General features: G+C 36.3%; 1 protein-coding gene across 1 annotated transcript in view; it reads left to right on the top strand.

The window, feature by feature from the left end:
* The window catches only part of LOC113079085 (transmembrane protein 178B-like), an 80354-nt gene extending 55514 nt beyond the window's left edge, over positions 1-24840 (top strand). Inside the window, exons 4-5 of the mRNA XM_026251282.1 lie at positions 20076-20213; positions 24393-24840. Of these exons, the coding sequence (XP_026107067.1) occupies positions 20076-20213; positions 24393-24643 (389 nt within the window). The 3' untranslated portion in view covers positions 24644-24840. The remainder of the gene's footprint in view (positions 1-20075; positions 20214-24392) is intronic.
* Positions 24841-26959: the final 2119 nt, after the last annotated feature.

Genomic DNA, 26959 nt, shown 5'->3' with positions numbered 1-26959 from the left:
CTGGTACTTGCCTAAAAATATGTTTATTTTATGCATAGTTAATATATTACACTTACATTAATATCACTTAACAATTTGAGTGAAAAGATGATGAAAATGGAAATGTGAATTTTATTATTTTTTGCTTTAATGATAGTTGTACTCAGTCTGACATTTCTTAGTCCTGTTGGGTCAGGATTTTTCTTTATTTTATATATTTCATTTTTGGAAATCCTAAAACATCTAAATTTGTTCTTGAAATTAAGTGGTTTGATCTTTTTTAACTGCACTGTATTTGTGCATAAAACGGTAAACAAAAATAATTAATTATTTTTTATAGCGTATTTAACAAAAAGAATATAAATGAACAGTCACCAAGTTATTCATAATAAATTGAATTACAAAATATTATTGAAATGTAAGAAATTACACCGAATGCATAAAAATTTAATAAAATTAAAATGAAGAAATTATGTAATTATAGTATATTTAAAATATTTATTTAAATAAATAAACATTAATCAGTTTATTTAATAAATTAGACTAAAGTAAATAAAAATAATTGCTTAGATTTATAGTATAAAAGGAAATGAAAAATAATTTAGAGTATAAATAATAATAGTTAAATATCATAATATACTGCATATAACCATAAAGCAAAAAAAATTATATATATATAAATATATGTTTAGCAAAAAATTATTTTGAGAACATTTGCAATAGCATTATCCTCATTTTAACATCTGCTTATTATGGAGTTTAAACAGAATATATAATGCAAACAGATTAGGTGGTTTATAGTCTATCTTCATGCCCCTAATCACCTTGGAGCCTAGCATTGATCAAGGGTTGGTCAGACACATGGAAGGTTATGTTGACATGAAGACAAAGCAGGATAAATTAAGATCCATTATGTATTGAGTTTTGTTTTAAAATTGTAAAACGGAGTCTAATCTGAAATGTTTCACAAGTTCTGTTCCTTTGTAAGAAAGCAGCATACAGATTTGAATGTTCCTGGGAAAGGTAGGAGGAGAAAGTGGCGTGTGTATGAGACAAATGTGTGTGTGTTTGTTTGTGTACACTCACTGCCTGAAACTGTCTGAGTTACAGAAGGAAGCTGGAGGTGTGCCATGTGTTGGCTCAGCAACCACCACACTCTTAAAGCACTAGAGAGAGAGAGAGAGAGAGAGAGAGAGAGAGAGAGAGAGAGAGAGAGAGAGAGAGAGAGAAGATATACAAACATTACTGTACTCGCCAAACAACACACAGCACAGAGATGTCTGCAGGCCGATAAATACTAATGGCATTTTTATAGACATCATTAATCAACTTTAATGCTTTAAAACTCTTACCTTCTTGCTTGAACCGTGGTGCTAATGGTCACAATATTTGAAGTTATTAAATATTATTAGTAATTATCCTAACTTCAACTTTATAATAATGGTCTTTTAGGGATTTGGTTGTTTGGCTGAAACTGCATTTTTACAAACAAAACAATGGCTAAAAAATAACTAAAATTCTCTCAAACATTATTTTTAAGAAATATTATAAACAACTAAGTTGTCACTAAAATCATATTCTTGCATTTATTTCTTGAGTTTTTTTTGGGTTTTTTTGGCTTCATTAAATATTATCGTAACTAAACAATATCATTATCAAGAAGTTACCAGCATTAAAATATATACAGGTATATAACTTTTTTCACCATAAAACAATTAAAATTGGTTTTATTTCCATTTCTATAATCACATCTAATCCAACTTTCTTTTGTTTTTCTTATCTTTGCAGACTAAAACGGGAACAGAACAAGATGAGAGTCACGCAATACTTTTTAAAAACATTAATTAAAAAAATAATTTAGCCTTAACTTACTCATTATAATAATAAGATAATACAAATAAAATGAGAAAATATGTGCTTCATTAATGACTCAATTGGCTCTGGTCTGGGGAAATCCTGGAAACTCCTCCTTAAAAAAAAAAACTTAACCACATAGTGGTGACTTTTTCAAGAGCAATCATCAGATGTTTTCTTCATAAAGTAAAAATCTAGTTCTTATTCAATTTAATGGTTTGAAAAAAAATCTCAAAATGGCCTTGTTATGGATGAAAAAACCCATTCGGTATTCAGCGCACCATCAGCAGGGTTAATAAAAGTGCTTTTGAGCACCGTAGTTCATTGATGCTATGAATGTAAATGCATGTAAAGCAAACAGTGCTCTCATAGCTGGACATTATCTCTAATGGCATACCAAGAGTTCATGCACTCTCACAACTCACAGGAACGTGTCCTTTCTAGAAATGAGAAGCGTGTTTGCACAAGGGCTGTAGTGTGTACCATAAAGGGGTTTTAACTGATCATATCTGAATTTTCATCATGACGGGGTCGCGTTCAGTTCTGCACTGAAACGCTGTGGGTAAACCATCACAGAAATAGGTGCTAATGATGCGCTTCAGAACTGCTCACAGTACATAAGAATATTAAAAATTGAGCATAGATGAAGGCCATTACGCTGTCATGGTAATTATGAGAAACAAAATAAAATAAATATGTTAAAAAATAAAATTATACATACACACACACACAAAATTGTATAAAATTCTAAATGACTTTTATTGAGTGATAGGTGATAGCTGACAGCAATGATAAATGTAAAAATAGAGGAAATTAATATCCAATATCCAATAACAACTGAAAAAGAAAAAAGAATGTGATATTAATTTATTTTGTATCCCTATTAGAGGTTTTTGCAGATTCCTATAAAAACTTTCAGTTTTATTGGCTAATAAAAGATGAAACCGTGTAAAAGTATAAGTCCTCAAACTGCAAGAATCACAGGGAATGTTGTGTTCTCGAATAAGTGGTTAAAAAAAATAAGAAAAATAAACATCTTTCACAAATATGAACCTTGGCTTCAAGGATCCACTGAATGAAGAGAATAACAAGTCCCTGGAATGCTTAATAAAGCTTGGTTTCTATCCCCAAAGTGAACAAATTCCCTTCCGGCCTCATTATGACCCAACTCTCAACACTGACTCTCACTTAGTGCTTTCTCCAACAATACCAGCACCACACTCACAGCTCCATCTTCCCCCATGAAGTGCAGCTGTAATCTGGTTAGTCACATTGCACAGTCTCTCTGTCCACCGCCTGGCAAATCCCAAAGTAATTTCAACTTAAAAGCAGAGGTGGTGGTTTACGTAGCCGTGACTGTCTGCCACATTGAATTTCACACCAGTGTGTTTTGTAATGCTCCACTGTTTACTGTCATTAGATCAAATCCCATCTCTACTCCCTACTTAATCTGACATTAATTCTCATTAAAATTCAACAACTTTTAGCCTACGAGCAGTCTGTCATAATTATATGATGCAATGAATATATAGATCAAAAGCTTTGTTAAAAGTGAATACTCGCAGAGTTGGTTTACAGAGATTTCAATGTGTTGTATTTCACTAAACTGCATTATTGCAGTGTCAGCTGTGACTCTTCATTTGAGAAGAAACTGATGACTACTGCAGGAGAGAGACTCTTTAAAAAAAAAAAAATGTGTAATGAGCTTAAGTGCTGCTGTTCTAAATATCAGCAAATTATTCTTTTTGTCTTTCACTGAAAATACAAATCATTCTGGAGAAATATGAAATAAATGAATAAAGAAATTCACACAAAACTGACTTTGTTCTGCTCACATACCTGCAAACACAGACAAGCAAAGTGATGCAAACAGTGAAACAATTCAGCATTGTTCTATTACGGATGCTGTTTATGAAATGATTCAGTTGAAGTACTTTGGTAATTGACTATTCAGTAAAATCAGTTCAAAATTGTCCTGGAGATTAAAAAACAAACAAACAAACAAACAAACAAACAACAACAACAAAAAAAACCACAATAAAATTTAAAAAATGTAAAAAGTTTAATTGATTGTAATAATATTACATTTCAGTGGAAGCAGAGATGGAAGCTTATTTCCATAAAAAAATACAAATAAAATGATTACTTTATCACACAATTCAGATTTTCTTGCAATTACAAGAATTATCAGAATGGTGAGATATAAACTCATAATTGCGAGAATTGTGAGAGAAAAAGTTGAATTTTTTTTCCTTTTATTTTATTTGTATGTTATTTGTGGTGGGAAAATATATATTGTGAAATGTAAACTTCAGAATTGTCAGATACAAGCTCAGAAGTGTGAGCTGTAAAATCGGAATTACAAGAAAGGCAGAATTCAAGTAGTTTATATCTTACAAATCTGACTTTTTTCTCAGAATTTCAAGTTTGTTGAATTTTGAGAGATAAATGTAGAATTGCGGAAATAAAAAAGTAAACTGCGAGATCGCAATAATCTTTTTTTTTCTCATCCTGCTGCAGAAACAAGCTTCCATAAGCAGCTTGAAAAAGCCTATTCAGGTTAACATCCCCCAGGCTTGGAAATATTGTCACGATAGCGATTTCTACCACCTTTTCCCACTTGTCAGAGGTCATTGTGTGAGACCACATTCTGGCCCCCTGCCGCTAAAAGCTTGTTACAGGAACTCCCAGCAGCCACTGGGGCGAGACCGCAGCAGACTAGCTCAGTAAAGAACTGAAAAGAGACAGAATTTTATCAAAACAGTTATCCCAAAAATGCTTGTTTTTATATTTCACACCCCTTCCCCACAACATCTGTCTACTGAACAGCATTGAAACAGAAATGGGTCACTAAGTGAAATGGGTCACTAAGCATTTGTCAGACAAACCCAAATTGACGTGAGCTTGTGTCTGCAAATCTGCATGAAAACATTTTACCCAAGACAAAACATTTAAAGACAAATATTATAATGAAGTTTAAAAAACGAAATCTGCACTTAAATCCTAAGAGACTCTTGTTGGATGGTTTACAAACATTGTATTGAGTGCACCAGGTTGTTTTTCAGACAGCAAAGAACTGGCTCTGTTTGAACAGCCTTTAACAGACAAAACATGACTAATGTGCAGACAAAAACACAAACAAAAGACTATGCTTCACTTTGAAGCACTATATGTAGCGTGTATTTAACGGTGGTCCTATTAGCCTATTATTTGTACAAACACACTTGGACCACAAGTCATCAAACCCCTTGCCTCTCAATCTGCTGTTATATATGAAGGCATTGTTTGCCCAAATTGCTGGCAGAAAGTGATCTCTGGATTAGAGATGATGACTGCTTGATTTAGGCCACACAGACTCAAGATTACACAGAAAGCATATGTGTTTTGCATTGGTATAGTAGAAAGAGACTTGTCTGATTTTAATCAGATTGTGTTTGGTAGATGATGAGCGTTTCTGAAGCTTTAGGAGACTAGGGTAAAAACATGTCCGCACCTCATAATAAATACAGGGCAGGTTCATTCCTCCTGATAACCAGTATACGGTAAAGCCACAGTCTTTATTAGACTCAAACTATGGAAACACTTATGTCACAGATGACAAACCATGTAGGATTTTGACCTGCATGTGATTTCCAGATGAATTCAACAGGGAACACATTTGGACAACAACAAAAAAGACATCCCTTCCTTCCTCCAGAAAAACAATGGAAAATCTAATCAAAGATATTATGTCCTGCTCAAGATGTTAAGGTTAGGCTGGTTAGCATGGCCCAGTTAACCCCTGCTGGTACATACGTTAACTACACTCTTCTGCTGCCATCTGTTCCCAGACTGTCAACAAAAATACTGACAAACTTTTGATTTTCAACAAAATCGCACAAGCCGAGAAACTGCCATTGAGACAAGTGGGTACATTAATGGATCTCTTTCACCAGGTATAACAGACCTAGATCAGATTGAGGTTGTTTCAAGCATGAAGTCACTGTAGTGAGCCAAAGATAAGGAACAGTTTCCTAGTTAAAACAGCAAGACACCAAACAAAGTCATTTCGGCTGGACACGGCTGTCTGGCCTCCACTGGCATCTCATTGAAAAGTCTTACAGCTTCATCATCTGTCTCTTGCTTTTTTCCCTTCTGAGCTGAAAATATCCTCACTGTGCTGGAGCTTGTGGCTGGTGTTTGGAGGGACGAGCGTCAGTGGTTGGCGTCTTATCAGCTCAGTGCACACAGTCGAGGGACAGTCTGGAACACCCAAGGTCACTGCTGCCTTACATCTCAGAAAACAGCAGAAAACTAAGTTTTGGATGCTTATTTTCTTTTATTGATAGTGCCACTATCGCTAGGGGAATGCATTTTAAGTTTCCACTTAAAATTCAATCCAATACCTACTGGAACTGCTTGTTTATGAAGGTAAAGGTGTTGCAAGATGAAGGCTGAATGTATGTATTTATATGTGTGCTATCAGCAGCTAACATTCCATACACGTAACTTTAATGTTCACGATAAATAACATTTTATTTAACAAATTAAAGTAAGTACAGTAATGACTAAAACAGCCAAAATAGCATCACTGGCAATCTCCATCAGAAATCTTGTTCCATTGCCTTATATAAACACTTGTGCACGATGTCACTTATGGGTGGGGTCAAATGATTAGGCCCTGCCCACAAGCATTATATAATGAGCCTCGACTTATTGAGAAATTCAGAGCTGTTGGCTACAGGGTTGAGGGACGTTTCGGGACACAGCTCTTGTTGTGGATTGCTAGTAGGTTTTCACACCCACGCAGCTGGTGACAAATCTTTCGCACCGGTGTCAGTGTCTCTCACCTCTGTTTTGACATATGAAGTTTATCCAGTCAAGTGACTCAGTGCCCAAGGCAAATGTGGCTAGATAAGGCACAGGCAAGTTAAAAAAATACAAATATGAGGAATAAGAGATGCAGATGGGTATTTAAATGAAAATAAACAAGCAAATTTTAAGGAAGATTGTGAATTTAATGCAAGACAAGTGTCTGTGGCCTGTTGCAGAATAACAAAATAATTTCAATTTATCCAACAGTTTGTTAAAATTAGGACTGAGTATCGCCGACTACAGTTTTATATGATACAATAGTTATTCTGAACCAATTAATGCCAATTCAATACAGTACAATGCATCACATCATGTCAGGAAAAGAGAGTGAATCGGTTTTCTCTCTCACATCGCTTGCTTCTTTAATGTCCAGCAAGTCTTAAAATAATGTTTTCTAATTGAAATACATCTGAAATAAAATCAATGAAAAAGTAACACCGAAATGAAAATTAGAAATACTATTGGCAGATAATACCAAGTATACACCTTTTAGATGATCTGCTTCTTAACTGTAGGAAATGATGTACCTGAAAAACTATTTAAATATCGATAAAAGGGTATTAATTATCAATGCAGTCTTGTAAGAAATAGAATCACAATACATTAATATGCAATTGTATTGGCAAATCTCTAGTAAAAACAAATCCATTCTTCACTTTGTCCTGTACTGACACAATAGAAGTCTAAGGGTGCAACAATTGTTGTACCTATTTGAGTAAATGTGTTTCCCCCCCTGTATAACCAAGATAATAGTCTAAATAATTGTCAACATATTCCCTTCCAGACCATTAAATAAAACTTTTCCAATACACATAAAATTACATTTGCGTTTAATAATGTTTATTAGCACTTCAAATATGTGGGAGGCAGATACAGCACCAGAAAAGGATGCTAATCATTTCCTTCAATGCTGATCAAAACTACTAACTCATGCAGTCTGTCAATTTTTGTATACATCTAGAGATTAGTTCCTTGACTTTGTTCACATAAAGCGCTTCTAAAACTTAAGACGTAATTACTTTCTCTCCACTGTTTCTATGTCTCCATCTCTCTCTCTCTCTCTGTCATGACCTGAATCCATTTGGAAAGCCTAGTCTGCTAATAAAATAGCATCAAACCATACGGCTCTCAACCAGATTCCCTCGATTGGTCAACAGCCACACCGTGCTCAAGGAAAACAAGGCGCCATGCTAATTCATGCAAGAGTTTGAATGGAAAAGCTGCTCCTTCTCCCTGTATCCGCTTGCCCTCCCTCCCATCTCGCTCCCGTGGGCTTTGGCCATCCTGCTCCAAAGCTGTGATGTGTTCGGAGCCAGACTGCACTATAGGGGATGCTGTCTGAGAGAAGAGGTGACAGTTTAGCACATAGACAGAAGAGAGACAAAGCCATCCAAACACACCACAGGGCCGAACGTCCTTAGGGTTTTTAGCTCTTTTGTGATATGAGTGTGTGCATGTTCTTCTGCCATTCGCCTGAATGACACATAAAGCCTATCTAGTTTCAAAACATTGTGTGTTTTTGCACTTAGAAATTGTTTTTGCGTGAGCTTTCTGCATTGACAGCTTGACACACTGTGCATTTGAATATCTCAGACATCTTAACCTAACAATTACTCTGAATTGATGTGTAAACAGATGCACAGTCAGTTGTTTTAAAATTGCACATTCAGATGCTGCAGAGCGTCAGTGCACACAAGACAAGATCTGCGAGCTAAACAAGCGTTTAGCATGAAGTCCTGAAAATGCCTACAACAGGATTTAAATCTAAGCATGATGCTTAACCCTATTCATATCTACGCAGGCAAAGAAACACCACAGATGGTGAATACAGAATCTACTGTCCTACATCACGACTTTAAACCTCACGGATCAGACTGGATGACCTGTAAAAGCTTAATGTATATTTCTCTCACTTTTGATCTGGCCTCTTTTAAAAGGGTTTAACCCTCTATTGCATCCTTTTTTACTTAAAATATGACTTTCATCTTTATCTACAGTATATGGACATAATTACTACATTTAAAAACACATAAATAATATTTAATAAATAAAATATCTTACATGGATAGTCAATAATGGATAGAGAAAAAAATAATATATATATATATAAAAAAAATAATAATAAATACATTTTATATAGTGGCTTTGCATCCATAGTATCCATTCCAGTAATTCTGTGTACAGGAAACCTGTTTGAAAACAATATTTTATGCAATTTCAGTGTTGAACTTTGGACAGAAATTACTTCTCATTTAACTTTTAAGCAGTAAAGTTCAGTTGCAATTTGCTTGCTTCATTATAAAAATGTATATTATAACAGGATTTGGAACGGCGCCCTTGCGTACTTTAAAATTAGAAGTGTCAAAACAGTCACTGATGTCGCAAAAAAAAAAATGTGCTGATGGTTGTTACAGATAGCTTTCATTGTGCACTACAGAGTTACATTTATTTGATCCATTTCTAGCCCTAGAAGTAGTGCAGATACTAGCAGTCTCTCAGAATCTTCTCCCTCCCATCATTTCTTTTGGCTTAGCCTGATGCTCAGTATGCAAATCCACTGCCGTGTGTGAGTGCTCACGCGTCCGTCCAGTTGACAGCAGCATGCAAATGCGTCATCCTATAATCCCAACATGAAACAAAGAGGACACTGCTCCCTTACCCGTCCTCATGGGAGACAAACGGGAATGAGTGGCAGTAAAGAGGAGGAAAGGTGACTGACCAGGATGCATTTGCCTTTAAGCCCCTAGCAGCAAACACTTTTGCGGTTGCGAGCGCATCACAGCTCATAGCCTTGCTCACGTAGCAGAGCTTTCATATCTGCATAAACAATGTAAAACGGCTGTCACATCAAATAGCTGCATTTGCCTGTTCTGTCCCCTGTTGTTGATTTTGTGATGACTGTGTGGAAAGAGCACATGAGGGACAGATGCGGTGATTGACAGCTGGCAGAGGCTTCTATTCCACTCAGCATTTTCCATAGCTGTGCCATTCTGCTGTCAGACTCATCCATGACAGGGTTTGGATGATTAACCAATACCATGCCAGCAAGAGTGCTGTTGTACTGAATACCAGCATGGCTGCGGTTCACCCACATAAGTAAAATTCAAGATGAACAATTAAAGAAAACTAAAACTGAAAATGTAGCTAACCAAAGTAAAAATAACTTAATTACATAATTTAACAACATAATTTGGAATAACTAACCCTAAACTGAAATGCATTTTTATGCTGTTTTTATATTTTATAAAAACTGAAATAATATTAAATCGGTCAGAAATTACTTTTAGTTTTAAATATATGGTATACAGTGTTAACTAGAAATCGTAAAAACACACCTGAATTAAAAATAAGAATGCTAATAAAAGACAATAAACTATAATTACAAATTAGTAAATTATATCAGTTGGCAAATTAAGAAAAATACTAAAACTTAAAGAAAAAAATGAAACTAGAAAATTTGAAAAGAAAACACACTAAAACCGAACTAAAACTAACAGTGAACAAACAAAAAAATAAAACCGGTCAAAACTATACTATTTAAATATTTCCAAATAAGATATTTAAAATCCATTTCTCATTCAGAACTATAATAATGCTGTTTGAGAGTGTGAATTAAGTTAATTCATATACGTTTAGTCTATCAGGGAAAATCATTCCAAAAGAAGCCAAGCAACACAGAGACCGAAAGCTGGTCTGACACAGATTACTGTATGTACTCCAATCCTTTATCAGTCTGCTCCCGCTCCAATCCAAGTTGTACATTTTACCATAAGAATCCTGCTGTGAATGCTCCAGGAAAGAGAGAAAATTACAGATTTGGAAAAACCTGGACATGGCAAAACTTAGTTCTGACTTTTGGTCTGGAACAGGAAAAGTCTTAATGCAGTTGCACTCTTGAAACCGGCACTTACTGTATTGTAATTAAAAATAGAGCATGTTTGTGCATTGGACTGTGAGCTTCAAAAATCATGCTGTGTGACAGGAATAAAAAGTTGATGCTCCAGATGTTGCTTTTAAACCAGTCGTGCACGATTTATGAAGCGACATTCTTAATCAGATTGAAATTGAATCTAAGTCAGTGTATCAAAAAACCACAGCGCTTCTTGAGTTATTCAAAGCATAGGAAATGAAATCAAAAGGTCTGCCGCAAAAGTGCTGAGTTTCATGCCTCTCCTCATGTTCGATGCCAGTCATCACCCGTGATGCTTCCTCGGCCTTAATGCGGCGTCACACAAATCGACATTTTTTTGATGTAATGCACAGGACTGCGGCGCAGCCTGAACGATAGGCTGTCGTCGAGCTCCCGCCATCAGCACTGCTACAGACACCAACGACTCCATAAAACTGCTCAACCTTGACATTTCATTAAAAAACATTTTTATTTTTTCATCTCTGCTAGTCTCGCTTTCAATACTCTATTCTCTGCGAATGGAAATTGGCGGGAGTTATTCACAAGGCTGGTCTCAACAGAAGACTCATCTGATCATACATCCATGTCTTTTTATCTGCCCTATAATGCATTTCCTGCATTATCACTGTCTTTTTAAGCAGCATTAAGTCCGGTGGTCAGAAAGGACGTTAAGTCCAGACAGAATTTTTATGCCTACTCATTCCAGCGGTGACTGTATATGCACGCTTTATGGTGGCTTTAGATAGATCATTTTACAGCGCTCCCAGAACGACTTGTTTGTGGTTGTTCAATTTGACCTTCTGGTCTGTAAGATTTGACCCCTGATTTATCAGAGTACACCGCCAGCATGCATAAATCTAGATGCTGCTTTCTTCTCTGAAGATATTATTTGCCGATACCATCTTTAACTCGGAGCCAAACAGAAGACGATTATAAAGCATATTGCAGCATAAAGTTAACTAACCTTAATTTCTAGTCTTGAAATTTATTCAAAAGAATGTTTTTTGCTATTCACATTGATTCATTAATGTGTTTATCTAAAGTGATTTATAGAACAATTTAATACTTTTTAGTATGTGCTAAAAAAAAAAAACATGCTGAGCTTCAGTGCGATTCTGTGGAAGCTTGTTTCTGCTCTGGAATAAAAGTATTAAAAAAAAGTAAATTTGACTAATTTTTTATTTCATCTTGAGAACTCAATTTGCAATTCTGAGAAAAAAAATATTGCAAAAAAAGATGCAATTATACTTTTTCTTTTTTTTATCCCATGACACAAACTAGCTTCCATATGATTCCCAAGTTAGGATTTAGTCTGTCAATAGATTACATTAATTAATAACGTCATTTATTCTTACGTCATTTCTCTTGTTTTTTTTTTGTTTTTTTTTAGGAAGGAAAAAATGAATAGGCCACATTACTGAAAACAAGCAGCATATATTTCAGTGTAAATTAAATGTAACAATAAAAATGATTTTGCATCAAAAATGATGGTATCAATAAATGGTACCCAAAGTAAGGCAAGTTAGTGCACTTGGCAATGGCAGCCATATTTGTAACATTACAGAGTAGCTATAATCTACTTTATTTATCGAAAATACATTTCAATAACATTTTTCAAAGCAGAAATAAAGTCTTACAACAATTTAATCCTACATTCTCAAGATGGTGCATCTAAACGCCAGTTGGCTCCTTTAACTGTAGGACAGGACTATAGATGGCATATTAAGAAAAACGGATTCTCAGTTCTTCAGACTTAGACAGTCTCTGGCCTTAGAAAAACACTGAGCTAAGGCATCACGTAAAGCAGCAGGATGCATTAGCGTATCATTAAATGTAGAATTTGCCCTCAGCTGGATTTGATAATGTCATAATGGTGCACTGCTAATGGTTCTGATGCATTTCTACTTCAGGAAATACACATATTATTAAAAACACATGAAAACCCCTTAACATTAAATATGATGCCTGCTACGTGAAAACTCCAGTCGGAACAATATGAAAAGTATTGATATCGGTTTCTGAATTTAACATTTCACTTCAGTGTCAACAATGTGAACAGGACATCTTATTTGCATTATCTAAACACCAAAATACACATGGACGAGCCATTGTCCACAAGGTCATGTTGACTTCCGCTCAGCACGCAAATGCTGCTGATGGCCAGTCGAATACGTCACGTCAGCGCAGTGCTTGACTGAAGTGCCAGCTGTCCGTCACTCAACAATTCCCTCAGTGGGTCACTAAGTGAGCTCTTATTGACATTGCCATGTCCAGCTGTAACCTCCCTCTACCTACAGCCTCAGTCCATCCCCTATCACTGACACTATCACTTTACATGGACAGATCGGCAGATCCCACAGGATTTACAGTGACTGACCACTGGGGAGCAGAAAGACAATGTCAGTCAGTCCTGTTGAGCTTTTAATAAAAGTTTTAGGCGATAATTAAAAAATTTAATAAAATGATATTTAATTTAATTAATTGAACGTCTAAGGCTAAATTTAATAAGTAGCAATACTGTATACTGTACACTGAGAATAGTTAGAGTAGAAACAATTGTTACTCAGAAATTGGTAGTACATTTTTTTAATTACTGCATATACTGTAATATACTGCATATTTTAAGTGCACATGCAGAAATAGCACATATGTTAGCATGCTATTCCCATGACTTGTAAGTCGTGCCAACTACATGCAGGGTTACATCACCTTTACCTTGTAAACAGTAACACACATGCTTCCCTTGAGCATACAAGTATGATGTTCATCCAGCTTCTCCCAGCCCGTCTTCTGTAATCTAATTGTAATTCGCAATTGTTTTCTCCCCAGTGGCGGTTGACACAGGGTAATGAAATTAAGCTCTATTACCTTCAGGGGCCATTCCACACAGAGAAGGGAAAAAGAGAAACACAGAAAAACAACAACGGTCATCCTCTCCCAAAGCCAGGAGAGAAAAACCACCACATGCGGCACTAAAACATGCGGACTCATTTCAGTGAAGAACATGACATGCTTTTACAGACTTTTAGGAATCAGTTTGACATATTAAACTAAATTACAACCACTTTTGGGAATAACACAAGAGAGAAGAGGTATAGAGAAAAACAAAGCCCCAAAGATTGTGGCTGACGGTAAAACTTGACTACGTTTTCGTAAAAGTAAACATAAGAAACAGTGTCGGTGTCATTCTGTGCAGCTATTGTCAAAATAATAGTTTTGGCTGTTTCTAATAAGCCACTGAAGGAGATAAAGAAAATAAAAGACGGTGCTTTGGCTTAGCAGCTTGCGCAGATCATTAAGCCAGGCTGCTTATGTGAGAATCGCAGGTTCGATTCCGAAGTTTCAGTATTTTCTCTTTCACTAAATTATTCTCTAAACAAATAATTGTCGACACAATCCACTCTGACTCACATCTTACCGTCCTCATAGTAAAAGGCAACTGTCAAAGCAGTGCAAATAAAGCTGACGCGCATTATTCCTTGAGCAATATCCCCACTATCATTTCATTTGTTCCCCAGCATTCAAATTTGCATGTGCTCCCTGTAACACATCTCATTTCCAGACAAAGGCCTTCCTTTAACAATGATGCAACTCTGAAGCACCCTCTTAAAAAGGTCAGAGATGAAAAGAGGCTTGTGTTTCCCACTCAGATTCGATTTCCTGTAAACATGTCGCTGTATGACTCGAGACACGTTTGACATCATCTGAATGGGATGCTGACAAGGGCTTTCGAGGCCTAGACTGGCTAAGACTAAACACAGATTCAGCTAAGCAGGTTTGTGTTCAGCCTTTCTGTCACAAAGGATGCTATAGATGGTTGGCATGCAAATCAGTTTCTTCTGAGCAGGTGTGGCCATTAGTTTCCTGTCAGGAGAGAGCACATGGCCCTTTTCTACTCAACCTCCTGTTCATAAGGTGGACCTCCATTTGCTAACATTCAGTTAGCATATGTTTATAAGACTCCAGATTTGTACATAAAGGACTACAAGGCTTCGAGTGCTGAATAATCCTAACTTAATTATGCCACAATTTGATTCCCAGTTCGATTACGCTGTAATCCACCATAAACCATCCTGTATCAATCATGTTTCCCGTTAGCTTGCGATGGTACGGCCATTATGTGGTTAGATCACGCGGTTAAGTCTACATTTACTTCTTTTAGAGGGATTTTAAAGTTGAAGTCAAGAAGGCTATGTGATTTATCGCAGGATGTTTACAGATCATTCAGGGAATCGTGTGCAAACTTGAACGAGTATATTGCTGCTAACTGTGCTCACATTGGAAAAGGAGAGGGTGGGGGGAGAAAGAAACTTAATTTTAACGTTGATCCCAAGTGGATTTGGGTAAAAAAAATTAGTTCAGCATATTTGAATCCTAAATAATTAAGGCTTAAATTTGAATATAAATCATAATTTACTTACTTTATATGCTGCCTTAGTCTTTATGTGTACAATTCATCAATTCACAGTATTACAAAAAGAGAATTTTTTTTTTGTTTTAATAATCTTTCATCAACTCTGAAAGAATTCCTGGCTTGATTCTGATATGAAAATTTTCACAACATAATTTGCCAATGGTTCACACCTTTTATTGTTTAATACTCTGTTATTCAAAGCCATTTCACTCAAATCAGGTCACATTATGGATATTAATGGGTTGGGAAAGCCATTTCAGGATGACTTTAAGAGGTATTTTGGTGATTTAAAGGGCCCAAAAACTAAATTACATTCCTTCCATGAAACTCAAAGTAAAATATTTGGAAAAAAGGTCTCTGGCTGCATCCAAATTTGCATATTTCCCTGGTAACAGTATGTGTCCAAATTCACAGTATTCATAAAACAGTAGGCAAAAAGTCCCCGGACCATCTAATATTTACAGTGAGATTCACATTTAATGGACACATTACTATACCCATAAAGCCATGGGAGAGGATTTGTGTACAGTAGTGATGCAACAACTGACCCTGGTAGGTCACGTGACAACAAGGCCAATGTAGTATGTCTGGATTACTTCCATACTATATAAAACTTCTTTTTTTGGAGAGGTCTTGAATTACTTATTCAAAAGTAGTACAGACAGTGTTTGATTTTGGCCTTTGTGTTTTTTATTTGGTCCATACAAAGAAATCAATGGGTTCTGATGTTTGGATCCCAACATTCTTTAAAATATCTTCCATTGTGTTCCACAACAAAAATAAAAGTCAAGCAGGTTTGTAAGGTCCGTAAATGAACCTTTGAGTCAGGGGTTCTCAACTCTGGCCCTCAGTATCCAATTTCCTCCAGAGTTTAGTTCTAACCCTAATCAAACAAACCTTAACAAGCTAGTCAAAGTCCAAAGTCCATCATTTCAAGAATTTATAGCATTTTCCAGGGGAAAAACTGCAATTTGCAATTTCAGGTCACAAATTCTGAGAAATCAAGCTTCAGTACAGTCTATATACTTCCCCTTCTTTGATTAAAAAGTATCTAATTGGCAAAGATCCAGTGCCACATATAATTACACACCCTGCCCTTTAGAGACTTTGAAAGCACACATTTGCTTGCAGTACAGCATTTACAGTCTGCTTTCTCATTCAGTGCTTGAGAGCGAGGGGAACAAAGATCTGGCAGAACCTGACACATTTGGGAGCCCAGCAGGTTACGAAACACAGAGATACAAAAACGACAAGAATATCAAACAAAAGGAGCGGGCCAACTACAGAGACCTCTCCTGGCCTGTTTCCAGAAGAGCTAGAATCTAGTGTTCTCCGCTCTTGTACTCTCGTTGACATGCTTTTTTTTTTTAGTTAATATACATTTTGAATGATGCTGACAGACTGGTTTAGCATCAGTCTGCAGATTGCATAAGAAACTCTTTCACAATCTCTAGACAATCAAGCATTTTTTTTCACATCTGCTAGGTAGATAAATATTTCAGAAAAAGCACAATGGAAAGTTACCAGTCGGTATGCAAAACAGAGAACCACTTTTGCAAAGCTGCAACACGTTTAAAGCAATAGTACTAATATAAAAAGAGTTCATTTTTTAGTAAATATTCATAAAGCAGTGTCTGTTTAGTAAAATAACAAAATTAAATAGTGTACTAAAAGTTAAACCATACTTCTATACTGTACTTGTTACGGAATGAAGTTGTGCAACACTCTGCACTAACATGATTTTTATAACCAATAGCTCCCTTAAAACATTTAAGGGAAGAGATTCAATACTTTGCTCTCTAAAGCATAACATGTTTCTCACAAACATGAGACCAAAGCTGCCATTCAGATAACAAACAGTGTTTTATAATTTGCACCTAACTGAGAGATGTTCCTGACTTCATGTAAACCGCTTTCTCTCTTTCAGTTCTGTTAACTGACGACCACAGAGCTAAAACGCTGCATGGACATATATAGTAATTTATATGACTATACCCGAGCACTTATGGTTTCAGAATGCAATGCATGCTGTTGCCTACATGCACACTGACACTACCCCATTTCTTCAGCAACGAAATTCATATTATTATGTAACAAAGATTATATGGGCTCCGACGTAAGCAACTAAAATAAGGCTGTACCCAAGTAAGCTTTCCATGAGGTGTGTGGTGAAGTGTTTGTAGTCTGACTCAATGTTTAAATAACACTCTTACACCACAATGTATTTTATAGTATGACTTGGCTAACTTCGTTTTAAACTATTTTTTTAAAGGATCAATTTAAAACATAACCTTGCTTGTTTCACACCAACTGTTCCAATGTTGTGAAGGCTCTGCTCAATTTTATTGAGGCAATACTGCAGTAAACCATATATAAAGGTCATAACTGAGCTCTTTCAAAGGACAGCGAAGTAACAGTTCCAAGATACTTATAAGGGAGAGAAATACAACCAAACATGAAAGTTCAGATGAGTAAAACTAATAAAATTTATTTTTCAAGTCAAACAGAGATCTAAAGCTGCCACATTGTGAAAAAGTCACAATTACTTAAACAATTGTTTAACTGCAAGTCACCATGTAAGATTAAGTCATAATTACAAGAAACAAAGCTGCAAATTCTAGAAAGCCACATTGTGAGACACATTCACAATTACCTCAAAAATGTGTTCAGTTGCAAGAATCAGTGTAAGATTAAGCCACACTTGCAAGAAACAAATTGCAACTACAGTAAATATAGTTCCATCGTGAAAAAGTTGCAAGTACTTGAAATTTACATTGTGAGATTTAAAGTTGCAATTTCCCCAACAAATTTTTAATTGTGAGAGTAAGATTAAGTCAAAGTTACAAGGAACAAGTTGCAACCTCAAGAAAAAGTTACATTGCGAAAAATAAAGTTGCAAATACAAAAAAAATAATAATAAAAAAAACACATAATGAGATTAAGTCCCAAAAACTGTTGCAGTTGCGAGAAAGTCACATTAGAGATTAAGGGCCCTATTTTAATGATCTAAGTGCATAGTCTAAAGTGCATGGAGCAATTAAGCTTAGGGCATGTCCGAATCTACTTTTGCTTAAGGAAGGGAAAAATGGTTGGCACGCCCGATGCATGATTTAAAAGAGTTGTCCCTATTCTCTTAATGAGTAATGGGTGTGTTATGGGTGTAATGTGCAATAAACCAAACAGAGTTTCATCTCCCATTCCCTTTAAAGCCAGTTGCACTTGTCTCGCACCATGGCAGATTCGCTATTTACATGGCGGAATTTGCAAGAAGAAAAACTGAACACTTCTCTAGAGAGGGAATAGATCGTGATACATGCAGACTATCCATTATGACATGTAGGTATTTTTATGTACACAATAATAATCTTTTACATTTTAATCCTTAAATATTTCAATTTTAAAAATGTTTGTGTGCTGCTGCGCAATCATGTGTGTGTAAAAAGTGTAACCCTTTTCACCATAGGCTTGTGAGCAAAGTGTACGTGCATTGTGCACCCATCTATAAGCACATATTAATAATGTGCTTTTTACATAGTAAATAAATAAATAAATATTGCACCAGACTTTAGACCAGGTTTTTGTTGGTCAATGCCACAGTCTATTTCAGTTGCCTCAAAATAGCAACGCGCCAGAACACAAATCGTTTTCAGACCAGCATGCCCATTGGCACACATGCATTTGCTATTTAAACAACATGGTGCAGGGTGTGAAAATTACAACTGTGCCGGGCTGAAACTAGTAAAAAACACTTGCGCCATTGCTGGCATCGCATTGCACCAGGATAGGTCCCCAAGTCACAGTTACAAAAAACAAATTTGCAACTACAGGGAAAAAAGTTGCATTGTGAGAAACAAAGTTGCAAATATGAGAAGGTCACATTGTGTGATATAGTCACAATTACCGAAATGAATAGCAATTGTGAGAAATTTAAATTTTACATTGTAATGAAGTCACATTGTAAGATAAAGTCACAGTTATGAGAAGCAAATTGTTGCACTGTGATGAAGTTGCAAATAAAAGAAAGTCACTGTCACATTTTGAAGTCGCAATTACTGAAATAGATGCAAGTGTGAAAAATGAAGTTGCATTGTTTGAAACAAAACTGCAAATACAGGAAACAGTCACTCTGAGATACAGTGTTTCAAATACAACAAACAGTCACAAAGTAAAATAATAGGTTGCAATTGTGAGAAATAGACATACACTGAATATAAAGATTTAAAGTTTAGAAAATGGAGAAATTTGAGACACAAGTGTGAAAAGCAAACATTACACATTTTCATAGATGAGGAAACTGGCTTCCATATGATCATGAAACTTGCCACTTTCAATTTAAATAATAACAAACAAGCATCTGCTGAATATCATGTCAAAGATGTGGGAATGATGAATTGCTGTTTCAAAAAATATCTGATATTTTCTTTTTGATATGACTTTGATGAAAAAAAAAAAAAAGCTTTTAACATCGCATCTCTATTAGAAAGTACTAAAAGCTCTCTTACAGCATGCTCATCTAGTGGCGCGTCAGCCCTGGAGGTGAACTCTGTGACCCTTTCACAGTTTGCTGGCATAAGCCACCGAGCCTGGCGTATTGGGCCTGCCACCTCTCCTGTACTGTGAGAATTCAACTGTGAGATTAAAAAGAGCTAATGAACACAAATGTTGTGACCTACCCTCTGGCTAACACAGAGTCAACCCTGTCCCACACTCAGCGTGTGGCTGCACACTCAAACACTCAAGCAGGGCGTTATTGAAGGATTTATAAAAGTTTTTGAACTTTGTATATGCAGTTATATTTATTTTCCATTTCGGTTTTAAATTTTGCTACAACAAACTACCAGTCAAATGCTAGATAGTCATAAGAATACACAAGAAGTAATTTAATAGTTAAAAGCATCCCATGGATCATCTGATGAAGCTGTGAATATATAAAATATATAGAACATAGGAGAGTGCTTATAGAAGCGCTCATTGAAATGCATAATTTTGCAGAGCGTGTCCAAGCCGTGACCTTATCAGCTCTGAGTCATGTGTTTGACTTGCCTTATTTCTCACCACCCACAGATCTGCGGAGGATGACGGCAGGATTTATGGGAATGGCGGTGGCCATCATCCTCTTCGGATGGGTCATTGGGATGCTGGGATGCTGCTGGGACCGTGGCCTCATGCAGTATGTGGCAGGTCTGCTCTTCCTCATGGGTGGTAAGTCAACTCAAAACAAACCTACATGGACAATATATTGGCTATTTACAGTATATACAAAATTTATTTTATTAAATTGCATTATATAGATTAAACACACATACAAAATAAAATGTGTTTACGGTGTAAAAATTGCCCTTCCACTGCCCACAACTTCAAACAGGACTAAGAAGTGTCCTAGAAATTTAGGAAATAAATAAATAAATTATAAATTATATATATATATATATATATATATATATATATATATATATATAGTTTGTTATATATTAATGAATGAATGAAATTTGAATTTCATATATATACCATAAAGTCCATTTAATAAAATATCAACATAATGAAGAGTATACACTTTAGTAATAAAAAGCAAATTACTTTTTAAATATTTTTGGAATAGGCTACTTCACAGAATAACCATAACTGACTATATTGTTAGTTTAAGAAACATTTCATAATAAAAGTCACATATATAAATGTATAATATTATACATACACACCCATATGTATACTATTTTATATATGTATAATTAAATTATGAATTTATTTAAAATGATTTCATAAATATTTATTACATAAAATCACAAAAGACTAGCTAAAGCAGGTAACATAATAAACATCCACTCTCAGCCATGCTGTGTGCTAAGCTCAGTGTGGTAGTCAATTTCTATGCAAGTCACTCCGTGACTGCATTAATTAATGAGCGACAGCCAGGAAGCCGACATTAAAGCAATTATGTAATATCAATTATCTCCTGATCTCTTATCTCACTTTACGCCAACCAATATCGAGGCTCTCGACAGCAAGCATCACTGTTTTTTTTGAATGCACCCACAAGCTCATCACCTCACTACACAGATGCTCACATCAATCGACACAGCCTGTGGCCTCGTTACTGTGCATTTTGATATTCGGTTAACGGCGTCGAGCAGAGGAAGCGGCTGACTTGTTTTGCGTCACTCTCTCCGCTCCCATAAGTGCGGCGGCGGCGCCATAGAGAGTGCAGCGGAGATGCAATTAAGATGTGCGCTGGATTAATGCGTTGCCCTGCGCCTGAATAATGAGATGGCAATTAAAAAGCCAATTAAGATGCTGAATTATAAAGGCAGAAGGAGTGTTGAGGGTCAGATTATGGCAGGATGAATCCCCACTGAATGTGCTGTCGGTCACATGGTGCGGGACAGGCACGTGCACAGGTAGGGCTCAACCTGTGCAGAGCACATGCCCTTTTTGCCCTTACACTCCGAAGTGCCCTTTTTTTGGTGGTGTTTTTTTTTTATTCTTTTTTTTTTATCAATGCTATTGGTCACCCTTTATGTCTGTCTGTCTGTTTTACAAATATTTAGCAAATGAAAGTTCTTAAAACGAGCTTGTGTAAATCTTATTCGATCCTCAAGCTGTCAGTAAGCTGATAACTCCGCCCCCTCAATATTCATTGATTCAACACGCAGTACAGTAGACAACAACTGAGCTGAACAAAGTTTTGCGAAGGGTAAATACATATCTTGTTGTTTGAATAAGTACTACTAAACACTATGTCTATAAAGGCTCATATTTTATTTATTTGATGTCTGACTGACTCACTGACTGAGACATGTGGGACGTCGCCTGAGAGAGAGGGCTAGAATTTGCCATCTAAGCTAGTCATAGCCAATACATAGCCAACACTTAAATACCCTGTGCATATAGTAGCATTTCATCTTTTATAAAATGCGATTTTGGCCAAATGCATTTTACCACAGGAAAAACTGAGCGCTCCGTCTATATAGCTACAAAAACTAGTGTGTAACCTGTAGATGAAAATGTAATGTGATGCCCGCAGCGGCAGGCGCCGTCGCCGCTTTAATGACGGACAAAAAAAAAAATCACATTTGCACACATTCGCTGGTCAAAAACTAAATATATTGATAAGTAATACAACAACATATAATTTGTTTTTACCATCGGAAAATCATAGCAGGTGCGCCCCCCGCTGTTTCGTACTGGAACTTACACAAAGATAACATAATTCTAAGAAATTTCTTCTTTGATTTATGATTGCTGATACACTTAATTTATTGATAATCATGTTATGGTATACTCTCCACTCGTCCTCACATGTATAAAATGTAGTAAAACATGGTTTTACTACAGTAATGTAGTAGTAACTAAAATAAAATTACAGAAGATCATTGTGAAATCTTTATATTTTATCATGCAGAATGTATTTCATGATTCATTCCAAGGCTTCATTTATTTGATCCAAAATACAGCAAAAACAGTAATTTTGTGTAATATTTTTACAATTTTAAATAACTGTTTTCTATTTGAATATATTTTAAAATGTAATTTATTTTTGTGATCAAAGCTGAATTTTCAGCATCATTACTCCAGTTCAGTACTCTTCAGTGTCATGTGATCCTTCAGAAATGCTTTTCACTGAAACTGTACTTTTCACACTATTTTTATTTATTTTTTCATTGCTGGCTTATTTTAGAGAAAGTGTAGTGAATAAGAGACCTTCAAGAAACCAACATCCCTGGTCCACCACAGTATAACATTTTTGCCAGGTAGGCGGATACATGTTGGATATGTTATAGTAACGGTATGGCTATAGTTTCTTATAATCTGGAATTGAGTTGGACATAATTACTTAAATTATATTTCAAAACAGTTTGTCAAAAATACTTGACTCACTGCTCACCTTCCCCTCTTCTCAATGTCATTCATAATCATGTAAACCAAATCATACAAATAAGCTTATAAAACCAAACAGAATAGCTAAAAAAGAGAATATATATAATTGATATAAAAAAGGGAGGGGGGGTGCCCTTTTTCATTTTCAGCACATGCCCCTCAAAAGGTCTGTGCACGGCCCTGGTGCGGGAAAATGAGTTTGTTAGAGCTCTTTATCAGCTAACATGTTATGACAGCGTCATCTATACAGGGCTTGACTTGTAGATAAAGCTTGTAATATATGTAACAAGGCTTGAGAAAGTAGAGATGTGAATATCCCGAGTCTGCAACTGCATGATGGAATGTCACTGCAATGTTATGTAATGACATAGAACAATAGCTTGTATAGCACAGCCATTGGAGCACCGCACGTTAAACACAGGCTCAAACTAATTGTAATCAATAACAGTGAATAGACTGGAAGCTACTGCTGCAAATTCACTTACAATTATCAATGGATTTCTAGATGTCTCAGAAATCATTCTAACCGGCTGAATTGGTGTTCAAGAAACATCGCTTATCTGAACATTTTCTTTGAAGAGTAAAAAAAAAAAAAAAGAACTGCATATATTTGAAACTGTAGAAGTCACATTTAATTAATTGAATGCATTTGTGCTGAATTAACATTTATTTATTAAACTAAATGCATATTATTGTATTGACCCCAAATATTTGAATGGTAGAAGATAAAAAAGTATCTCCAGTCCTCCTATTTCAGTTACATTGCAAATATTTGCATATTATATAAGCAGTTATAGCTATTCTAAAACCATCATATTTATATAATTAGGAAAGTCAATAGAGACCAAAACTAGAGTATAATGCAGTTATACATTGCTGAAGTATCACCGTGAGTTCACAGCGGAATGGTCGGTGAACGAAAACTTTTCTTCAAAAACTTGGAGAAAAAATGGTAATGCGGAATAAGGTACTAATAAGCAGCCGATATGCTAGTAATATGCATGCTAATTAGCAGCTAATAGTGATAATTCGAAAAAATCTTAATTTAACAAATGTCTATTTTACTCAACATTTGTGTTTGCTGTAGCCTACTTTTATTTATTTTTTGGCTGCTTATTAAAGTATAAGCTTAGCATTTAAGACCGCTATTTGTACAAGAGAGCAGGGGTTCTCAACACTAATCGAACACACCTGAACAAGCGTGGCAAGGTCTTCAGGATCACTACTGGCAGGTGTGTTTGATTAGGGTTGGATCACTCCTGGCAGGTGTGTTTGATTAGGGTTGGAGCTGAACTTTTCGGGACATTGGACCTCGAGGGCCAGAGAATCTCTGCTCTATATTGGCTCCACAGGACTGAATCCCTGAATTTCTCTCAAAATCAGCGTAATCCGAGTAAATGTACTAAACTTCAGTTGGGATGCTGAAGCATTCAGCAAAGGAGACTTATTCAGTTTTAGGATCAAAGCTACTGAAATATTCTGATGATTGTCTTTCTCTTTTTCCAGGCACATTTTGCATAATTTCCTTGTGCACCTGTGTAGCAGGCATCAACTTTGAACTGTCCCGTTACCCTCGCTACATGTACGGCCTCCCAGATGACATCAGTCACGGTTACGGCTGGTCAATGTTCTGCGCCTGGGGTGGTTTGGGCCTGTCCCTCATCGCCGGCTTCTTCTGCACGCTGGCGCCCTCCATACAGCCGATCCCTCGCTCCACGTGCCCCAAATCCCGCCAAGAAAACGGCACAGTGTGTTAAGGGCCGGCCTCTAAAAATCCCAGAGCCCTACGTGTGCAGCTGGACAATGAGGGACAAAACATAAAAAAAAAAAAAAAAACATAACTGAAGATCAAAATCATGCTCATTTAGAATCATTTCTAATCTCACCAACCAGGCCATTTTTAACCATGTGTGTGAATCTACACCTGAGTGTCCTGATTGTTTAAATGAAAAAACAAAGAAATGAAAAAAGAAAAAAAAAATCATAAGATAATATCAGTGGGACTTTCCGTCGTCAAGATCCTGCACAGAAAAACATTCGTTCTGTCAAAGTTGTGACTTTCATGAGCACAAGAAAATGGTAATGAATGAAGCAAAAAAAACAGACAGTATTGCTTATTTCGACGCAGCAAGGATTGATATTGACATGTAGGCTGACACCTAAAAACTGCCAAACCTGGAAACTACTGTATTTGTATCTGGACGGCACCACATGCAAGTATGGAGGACCAGTGCCAATGTTTGAAGCCCAGGAGTTCAGACGAATCAGGAGCACCAGGACCAAGCTTCTTTCACGACTGTACAACAACTTGGATGCAGTTTGGATCTGTTGTGTCAAAACTTGCCGATTTGTCTCGGACCCTGGAGACTATCGCAATGACTCTTGGGATGTGGCTAAAGGATCCGCTTGTGCATAAATGACGAAGATTTTGGGAATTGGAGATGCCTGCTCATGACATTATGTTGCTACTGCTCTACAGCAAATTGTTAAGAGAAAAATAATACCTATAATATTCCAGAAGAGAGAAAAAAAAAAAAATCCTAACAGGAAAGACATTTTTTGAAAACATTTTCCATGTTTTATTTCTTTTTCATGTCCAAATGGTGTCAGCGGACATTTCTAACATACTCTCGATTTTATTATGTGCTTCTTTCTTCGTTTTTTTAGTAATAACGTTCATCATCAGTGTGAATGAGTGTGTAGGAAGTGTGCAAATTCTTTAGTTACTATTAATATAGTGTGTAAGAGTGTTTTGCTGGTCTCCATACCAGGACAACAAAAGGTAACATATATATTATGCACAAAATCAAAAACCTTGGGAGAAATCAGGTAGGCTTTTGTTGAACCAAGAATTACTGAAAAGGAAAGATTTCATATCCGGTTTTAGACAGCCGACCACTTTGTCCCTGTAGACACGACTGACGTAGTACGCAGAGAGACAGAAAGACAACTCAACATCACACTGATACTGCCTTAAGCTTGTCTGGAAGGAGGCATTTATGCCATTTGATGGTAACGCATGCTGACTTCTCTTCTAAAAGCATCTATGCGCTGACAAAAGAAATCCCCATTTGAATCCACCTTCCTACTCTGTTTAACCATGTGTCTATTTACTTAAAGGGACCTCCCAAAACAGGATGTGGTATGTAAGTGCCTCCTGATTACATAAGACCGCAGTGGTGCACAAAAGAGGTACTTCTGTGGAATCGTGACCTCAACATGGAGGACGAGTGGTTCGCACAAACTTAATACAATCCCTCAAGCTGTTTGCATTATTTCTCTTCTCACTCATTCGCTTTCAAAAATCGGGAACATTTTATTATCCATTTCACATGCTATAAACGCATAAACAATCACTTGAGCAGCCATATAACGGCGCACTATGATGGAACACATGCGTCGAGGGTCATTGGCGAACTGGCACACTCATTCAACCATGCCAAAAACCTACACTAGGAGATTTAGCTCTGCTGCAAGACCATGTTTACAGATTTCTAGAAGGGAGATTTGCCAAAACAAATACCTGCCAGCTCTCTTTCATAGAATTCCTCGCATTAAGTTCCTCTATAGAGGAATTCCACAGAGTTCATGACGGCCAGCAGCTGGTGCCCATTTAAGTCTGTCAGTAAAAGAATGGGCACTAATGTATACCTAAACATTGACAAAAACAACATTTAAGAGATTGAATGGGTCATGGAAAGACCCCCAGACTCACATCATCATAGAGGACCTAGGAATATCAGGGAATTGTGATTTCCAGCCCTGGAAAAGTAATGAAATTAATCAAAAGTGATGAAATGTCAAACATTTCAATAGTGGATATATAGTAAGAATGCACAAAAATATTTCATTGCCCATTAATTGCTCATTGTGAGTGCAATACATATAATTGTATTTTTTGTTTATTAAAAAGGACCAAAAAAGTCATGGAAAAACTAATTTAAAATGTATAACTTTTATCCTCTGGCATAACCGGTCTAGAAGTTCCTGTAGATGTTGATTAAAGGGATAGCTCACCCAAAAATGAAAATTCTGTCATCATTTGGAAAGAAATGGTGGGGACAATGGAAATT

The sequence above is a fragment of the Carassius auratus genome, unplaced genomic scaffold (genome assembly GCF_003368295.1).
Source record: "Carassius auratus strain Wakin unplaced genomic scaffold, ASM336829v1 scaf_tig00027159, whole genome shotgun sequence".
Taxonomy (NCBI): Eukaryota; Metazoa; Chordata; class Actinopteri; order Cypriniformes; family Cyprinidae; genus Carassius; species Carassius auratus.
This window is presented reverse-complemented; position numbering and strand designations above follow the sequence as displayed.